The sequence below is a fragment of the Solanum stenotomum genome, chromosome 8, assembly GCF_019186545.1.
Source record: "Solanum stenotomum isolate F172 chromosome 8, ASM1918654v1, whole genome shotgun sequence".
Lineage (NCBI taxonomy): Eukaryota > Viridiplantae > Streptophyta > Magnoliopsida > Solanales > Solanaceae > Solanum > Solanum stenotomum.
In genome coordinates this window covers 33817462-33825744 of record NC_064289.1, presented here as the reverse complement: position 1 = coordinate 33825744, position 8283 = coordinate 33817462, and the positions used below count along the sequence as shown (strand labels likewise).

Below are 8283 nucleotides of genomic sequence, written 5' to 3'. Positions count from 1 at the left end.
ATCGCCAAGTTCGCAAGTTGAGAACAAAAGAGGTAGCATCAGTCAAAGTCCTTTGGAGGAACAAATTTGTTGAAGAAGCTACTTGGGAAGCTGAAGAGGATATGAAGAAGGTCCGGAGAAAATGCAGATCAAGGTACTAATTCTATTCTTAGTACTCTTTAAATTATGAGTAAGCATGTTGTTTGTTTGCAATTGCTTGTTAGGTGTTTGAACTTGATATTACACCCTTAGCCTAGTAAGAGTAATCTCATTCGAGAATGAATTTTCCCAAGGGGGAGATATTGTAACATCTCGCAATTTGAAATAACTAGGACGAAGATAATAATTGGAAATAGTCATTTTTGGAAAGAATGAAAATCTGGAATTTTTTTGTTTAAGTTAGGAAAAGTTGAGTTTTGGTCAACTTCAAATGGCCATAACTCCTAGTTCAGGATGATTTATGTGTACTTCCAAATATGGTTGGAAAGATCTTGGAATGATTTTTCCAATGCCACTGAGTTTGAGTAATTCCGAGTTTGTATGTGTAAGTTATGCCCTTTGGAAGTTGGGCTGTTGAATTAAGGAAAGTCTAATCCGGATTTTGGAAGAGTAATGTAACGACTCAGAAAATGATAGAGTGAAACTAGAGCCTCACATGTGAGTTTGGAGTCGAGAACTTAATGAAATGATTATATTTGAATTTGACCCAAAAAGTTCTTAAAAATGTGCTTCGGAAGTTACCGGAAACTTGTTTAGCTGTATATAAAAAGATCCGTTTCGTTTTTCGAAAATCCGACTTCATATTCTTGTTTAGGGGGTCAAATTGAGTGGGAAATGGGTCTAACCCAAATTTTAGAGCAACCGTATCAAAATCCGAAATTTCCAAGTGAAGCCTTTTTCGAGGGTCTACTTTGGAGGGTCATATCTCCTAGCACACAAATTATTTGGGTGGCCAATAATATATCCATGGAAAGCCCTTTGAGTTAGCTACCTAACTCACTTCGTTTCACCTCATTCGGAGTTCGGACGAAGAAGTTATGCCCATTTTCGTAAAATCTGTCCGGCAGAAAAAGGCAAATTCCAGTAGCTGATTTTACTGTTCATTTACTGTTCACCCGCCTGAAATTTTTTCTAAGTGTTGGACCATTTTTTTCAAAGGACTTATATTATTTCCTATATACCATTAGTTCATTCCCATCCCTAAAAACATTTCCCTCTCTACAATCCTCCATTTAAGAAGAAGAAGAAGTGGGAGCTAGGGCTTTGGATTCAAGGCTTTCTTCATCAAATTTCGTGGGAGATCATAGCAAAGGTATGGTGGTCTTGATCCTTGTCTAATTTTCCATTCAAGGAGCCAAATCCAAAGTTATTTCAAAGTATGAAAAATCTAGGTTTTCACTCAATCTCATGGGTTCTTCCACCAAATGGTTTTAAAAGGTTTCTAATGGCACTTTATGGTTATATTGTTGTTGTATTGACGATTTAAGATGAAAATACTCCATGAACCCATGATTTCTCTCTATTCCTAGTTTATGCCTTTATGAAGTGGGTTGCTAGATAATGAATGTATATGAATCAAACTTGTTTAAAGGTCTTTAGATTGTTGAAGTATGTCATTACCCATGCTTATTTTATGGTGTATTGTTGGTGTATTGGTATGTGAGGCTTATGGCCTTAAAGGCATAGTATGAGAAATTGGAGTGTTATCATGACATTATACGAATGAGAATTCAATGAAGATAATGTGATCATGTTATGAATGTAAAGGTGTTGTTGTAGGTTGTTCACTGGTTTGGTTGCATAATTACTACCCTATTTTCCATGCTCTTTGATTCCATTACATGCCTTCAAGGTGTTTGACAAAATGTCCAACTATGGAGAATTGATGAATCGATGCTTTAAAGTTTGAGTTATGAGATGTATGGAAATCCAGAGATGTGTTGATGACACTCATGAATGTTGATGATATAATATGAAGGATTCTTCAATATAAAGTATACCTTGAATTGGTAGGGCTTATGCATCATTTTCTTGTATAAATGATTATATTGTTGATTGTTGAATCCTTGGATCGGTAGGCTTATGGCACCCTTCCACACATGCTTATAATGAACCTTGGATCGGTAGGCTAATGGCACCCTTCCATTAATGATAAGTAATGAACCTTGGATTCGGTAGGCCTATGGCACCTTTCCATAAAGGTTAATGATGAGACTTGAATCGGTAGGCCCATGGCACCCTTTCAAGAGGAGTTAATGAGCTTTCCTAAATGTACCTTGAATCGGTAGGCTTATGGCACCCTTTCATGTGTTAAATAATGTACCTTGAATCGGTAGGCTTATGGCACCCTTTCATGTGTGATGATGTCAAAGTAATGAACTATTCTATGGGAATGTAGGCTAAGCACCGAGCGGATTTGGTTAGATGGAAACTCCCCCGACAGTTAGGCATGAGTTTCAATGATCGTCTACCTTATCCCATAAACTATGTGCCCGCATAGGAAGCTAGTGGATCCATTAAGCTATATATACCGGTCTTCCTTAGGCAAGTAGACCACCTCTTTTCGGTGTGGGGACTCATGACACCGGATTCCATGACAAGCTCTCATGGTCTATGTCGGTTAAACGCTTACTTCCCATCATGTGAGATTTCATTATGGTTTCTTGACAGGTTCTACAAAGTGTAGGTAGTAGTATGGGATGCTACCTATACATTGCACGAGTAGGCTTGGAGAGGGTCATAGTGAGTTTCTCTAAATCCTAATGACTGTGACATGAATGTACCCTAAATGAGGTTATTAAAGAATGTTGGCTCTTAAATGCTTAATATGTTATGCATGTTATACTTGGGTTATATTACGAGTTATTTTCCCTTGTCATGTCTTAATTAATGATATACCTCTTATGTATGAATATTGTGCAAAGGTGAAAGAAAGGAATGATAAGTTACTTTAAGTGACCTAAATGTGGTGCCTTAGTATGGATGGTGGTATGGGACGTCATCCATACATTGCACGAGGTATAGCATAAGGGTTTCTTGAGGTGAAGGTCCAAGGTAAAGGTTTTCATGTTGATATTGTTTAAAGGTGATATTATGACTTACTTGATGTTATGCTTGTCTTGTATGTCTTTTATGCTATTGTTCATGATATTTCAAAAAGGTGGCATAATGCATGGTTTCTAACTAAAATGTCCCTTTTTAAGCATGTTTTGCATGGTCATCATACTTAGTACATTTTGTGTACTAACCCATATTCTTCATATTTTTACTATAAGTGTAGGTTCCGGCAAGTGATCCCTCCTAGCTAGTTTGAAGTGTTGGATTGCTTTCCTCCAAGACTTGGTATGTCCTCATGGATTCGAGGACAAGACTTTTAAGTTCTTTTGTTCATGTAATAGACTTCCTTTGATTGTAAAGGGCCGTGTCCCTACTTATGTTTTGCGACTGTATCTAAGATGGTCATGTGAGACTTAGACTTCCGCTGTGTGTTTTTAAAGTTGTTTCAAGAAGTTTAAATGTGTGGATGTAAATAAGTTTTTTTATTTTTTCCGCACTATTTTCATTATTGAATGCAATGAATGACTATGTGGCTTGTATAAGACCCCTTCGGGGTCGAGTACGCCTTGTTACGACTTGGGGGTGCTCCCAGGTCGTGACAAGTAATTTAGTCTTTTCCTTACTTAATTATTCTAATTCATTTTTAGGAGTTTAATTGGGGTAAATTCAGATTTTAGTCAGTTTAGAGAAGTGAATTTTACGCTAGGGCTTGGAGAAGAGGAGAAGAGAGGAGAAAGGAGAAAAGCGTTCAAGATTCGTCGATTTCGTCGATGTTAGCTAGTGAATTTTGTCGGGGGTGATACCTACAAGGTATGTGAGATCATATCGCCTTGGGTTAATTAACCCACCCGCCAACCATGATTCAATTCGGCGAATTTAAGTCTTTGAAAGTTTAGAAATTGAGTTCTTAAAGAACATTGTTGAAAGTTTCGTTGAATTTCTTGTGGGTTATGTTGTTGGAGTTTCTTATGATTTGATTCATATTTACGGGTGTAATTTTGGTTTGAATCTATCATATATTGAGGGTAAAAATGATTCTAAGTGTTTGAGGAAGGAACCATTGAAGTTTAGAGGGTTTAGAGATGAAAAACGGAGAAGAAAAATCGTCAAACACCTGGGGATAGGGGTGGGGCGTCGCGCCAGCCAGTCCCCCCCAAAAGAGTCTCTGAATGTTCACCCTTGGGGCGCCGCGCCAGCCAGCGCGCCCTAGACTTGTCTCTAAATATTGAGGGCTGGCGCCTCGCGCCTCTGAGAGTGCCAGGGACGCCAGTTCTTCCCATTTCTTCCCTACCTTTTCGTACTTGTTCCTTAGCAATTTACCTATGTTTTCTATTTGATTCCTATTAAAGCACATGTTAATTATTATATTTAGTTGATTATTTTTTGACATACTCTTTAGCTAGTAGTCTACCACTACTATATCTCTTCAAGTAGTTTAGCACGTTCAACACTCCTCTTTAAGAGGAGTTAGTTTAGGCAATTAGTTAGTCCATTCTTGTATATAAACACAACATTGGATCACTGAAAGATCTATCGATCTCTTGCTTTTATATGATATCAAGAGCCCTAATATACTCTAAAGAGTAAGATTTGTTTTTTTTCTTTTCTCTTCCACCCACCCCTGCACAAATGGGAGACGCTACTCGCGTTGTTAATGCTGATTACAACACCGGTGCAATGATAGTTCAATTTAACCCTCCGTCCCAATTGCCCATAAAATTACATGGCAGTCACAATTTTACAACGTGGAAGGCACAATTCTCGATGCTTATGCATGGTCATGATCTCTATGGTCATCTCGATGGGTCTACTCTTCCCTATCTCGCACTATCACAACTGTCACAGCCCCTAGTGTCAATCTTGCGTTTTCTCTTTGGTTTCGACAAGATCAATTCACTCAAAACGCACTTATGGCATCTGTTGATCCAACAATTGCTACAACAGTTGCCACTGCTAACTCAGCTGGGATTCCCTGCACACCGCTTATGCAAATAAGTCTCAAACCAGAATTTTTAGTCTGCGTGATCGACTTATGCGTTTGAACAAAGACTCACAACCAGTCACCGAGTATTTACAAAGTGTTCGTTCTATTGCTGATGAACTCTCTATTGTTGGTACCCCCATCACCAACTCTGAACTGATAGTAAAGATCCTTAGTGGTCTGGGTACAGAGTTTCATGGTATTTCTGCTGCAATTTGTGCTCGTGACTCCCCTATAACATATGAAGAACTGTACGAAAAGCTTCAGGACCATGAACTTTTTCTTCGACGTGAGGAGTCCAAAAGTTTTCCTATCCAGATTACTGCTGGTGCTGCTACATCCAACCAATCTGGTAATTCAAGCTATCGCAACAATCATCGCCCCAACAATAACAATGGTAGCAACCAACAATGGCGGTCCAACAGTCGCTTCACTTTACCCAATCAGAGGAGATCTTCGACCAACAACAACTCTTATGATGGTGTACGCTGCCAGCTATGCAACAAACTCAGTCATGTTGCAAACGTTTGTTGTTCGTAGTCTCACAATCATTTTGAGGCCAAGGCCAACTATTTGTCAGGCTTGAACACGTCAGAAAATCCTTGGATTCTTGACTCGGGAGCATCTCATCACATCACTGCCACACCCCAAAATCTGTAGGCATACAATGGCATGGAGCAAGTCTCTATGGGTGATGGTAACAAAATCTCCATAACTCACACTGATTCTACTCATTTAAATGCATCAAATAAATCTTTTAAACTCTCTAACACTCGTTGTGCTCCAAGCATTAAACACAATTTACTCTCTGTCTCTAAATTTTGTCAAGATAACCTAACATCTATTGAATTCTTTCCTTTTCATTTTTCATTGAAGGACTTGAAAACGTGGACTCCGTCACGGTCAGAGTAGAGACGGTCTCTATGTGTGGCCGGACTTAACCTCCATCTCTCCTTCTAAAACGCATTTGACTTCCTCCACCACAACCAATTTCACTTGGCATCGTTGGTTGGGTCATCCACATTCAAGAGTTTTACATTTTATTTTGAATAAATTCTCGCTACCTTGCTCACGAGACAAATTTTCAGTTTGTAATTCTTGTTCTTCGAATAAGGCTCATCGCCATCCTTTTCAGCAGTTCACTTTATCATGTACCCAACCTTTCCAGACTATATTTAGTGATTTATGGGGTTCTTCTCCAGTTCAATCAATTGACAATAATTTATATTACTGTATTTTTGTGGATAATTATACCAAATACACCTGGCTTTACACTTTAAGAAATAAAAGTGAGGCTACTAACCTTTTCCAGAACTTTCAAGCATTAATCGAACATCGTTTTAATACGAAAGTTCTTTCTCTCTATACAGATGGTGCTGGCAAATATAAAAGTCTTGATTAGTACCTAAGATCTCAGGGTATTGAACATCTTGTATCTCCTCCATACACCCCCCAAAGAGTTGCTCTCGCTGAACGTCGTCACAGGCATATTTTTGAGACGGTTATAACCTTACTTCATGAAGCATCACTTCCATAGACTCTTTGGTGTTTTGCCTGTCAATATGCGGCTTATCTCATAAATCGTTTGCCTACCCCACATTTACAAAATAAATCACCGTTTCAACTATTGTTTGGTCAAGATCCGGATTACAATTCTTTAAAAATCTTTGGGTGTCTCTGCTATCCCTGGCTCAAACCCTATTCCAAAAATAAATTAGTGCCCCGATCAACACCCTGTGTATATTTAGGATTCTCTTTACTTTATCATTGTCATCAATGTTTTGATCCAAAATCTTCTAAAATCTATTTATCTCGTGACGTGAATTTTTTGAAAATAGTTTTCCTTACCAAAATATTTTTTCAAATGTTTTTGCAACTTGTAAAACACTTGCGTGGGAAGGTTCAACTGAAACAAACCCAACACCATCCACTATTGTTTCTCCTCCTCTTAGCCACGACTTACTGAGTCCCATACTTATCCCCAAGGTAGGTACCACCAACGCTCACAAAGACACCGTCTCCTCTGCTTGTGCTCCAACATAATATGCATCTCCAGGTATCTCTTTTCCTTATCCTACACACTCCGCTGCCCCTCCTGATCACATTGATCCCCCGTTGCCTCAATCATTAGCTTTTCCAATTGTGTACAGCCGCAGAAACAAAACAATGTCATTTGCTAGCAGAAACTCTGCTGCCCATCCCACTGCCTCAATTCTCCTACAACCTTCTCTTGAACCTGTTCCAGTCACAGAACCTCCACAACCTTCTCTTCCTCCATTAACTCGTGTTGTGACCCGCTCCTAGCACAACATTCACAAACCAAAAACCATCCTTGACTTTCTGGCTCACTTATCCCACACCATCACCCCTACCAGCTTCAAACACGCTCACAAACACCCAGAGTGGCAGAGAGCAATGAAAAGTGAATTTGATGCATTATTGAACAACCAGACATGGGAATTAGTACCACATGACCCTGCAAAAAACATTATTTCTTGCAAATGGTTATACAGGTTAAAACAGAAAGCTGATGGGACAATCGATCGCTACAAGGCTCAACTTGTTGCGAAGGGGTTTACACAATGTCCTGGAGTTGAATACATGCCACATTTTTTCCGGTTGTCAAACCAACTACTGTGCGCTTGGTGCTCTCAATTGCTATCCATCAGAATTGGCCCCTCCGCCAACTTGATGTCAACAACGCGTTCTTGCAGGGTCGTCTAGAAGAAGAAGTGTACATGGTCCAACCTCCGGGTTTTACAGACGAACAGTTCCCCTCCCATATATGTCGTCTTAAGAAAGCCATCTATGGACTCAAGCAAGCCCTTCAGGCATGGTACTATGAACTCAAGACACTTCTTCTGTATCTGGGATTTGTCAAGTCAGAATTTGATGCCTCACTTTTCATTCGCAAAGTGTCGAACAATATTCTGTATGCCTTGGTTTATGTGGACGATACATCATCACAGGGAATCACCACTCCGAGGTAAATCAGGCAATAGCTTCTCTTGCTGGACGTTTTTCCATAAAGGATCTTGGAAATCTGCACTTCTTCCTTGGAATTGAGGTGCTCCGTACAGCCAAAGGTATTACCTTATCACAGTCTAACTACATAAATGAAATTCTCTATGAAGAAAACATGTAGAACTGCAATTCGGCAAAAACCCCAATGAGTGCCAGTGGCGTGCCTCAACTAAACGATGGTGCACAACCAACTGATGCCACTCGTTACAGGAGAGTTCTTGGAAAAGTATAATACTTATTTT

The 8283-nt window shown here is 39.4% G+C and overlaps 1 protein-coding gene across 1 annotated transcript; it reads left to right on the top strand.

Annotated features, from left to right (window-relative positions):
- The first annotated feature begins 5068 nt into the window (after nucleotides 1-5068).
- LOC125873729 (uncharacterized) lies at nucleotides 5069-7321 on the top strand. Its single transcript, XM_049554599.1, has 2 exons — nucleotides 5069-5549; nucleotides 7074-7321. Exons 1-2 carry the CDS (start codon nucleotides 5069-5071, stop codon nucleotides 7319-7321), a joined length of 729 nt encoding a protein of 242 aa, XP_049410556.1.
- The last annotated feature ends 962 nt before the right edge of the window (nucleotides 7322-8283 follow it).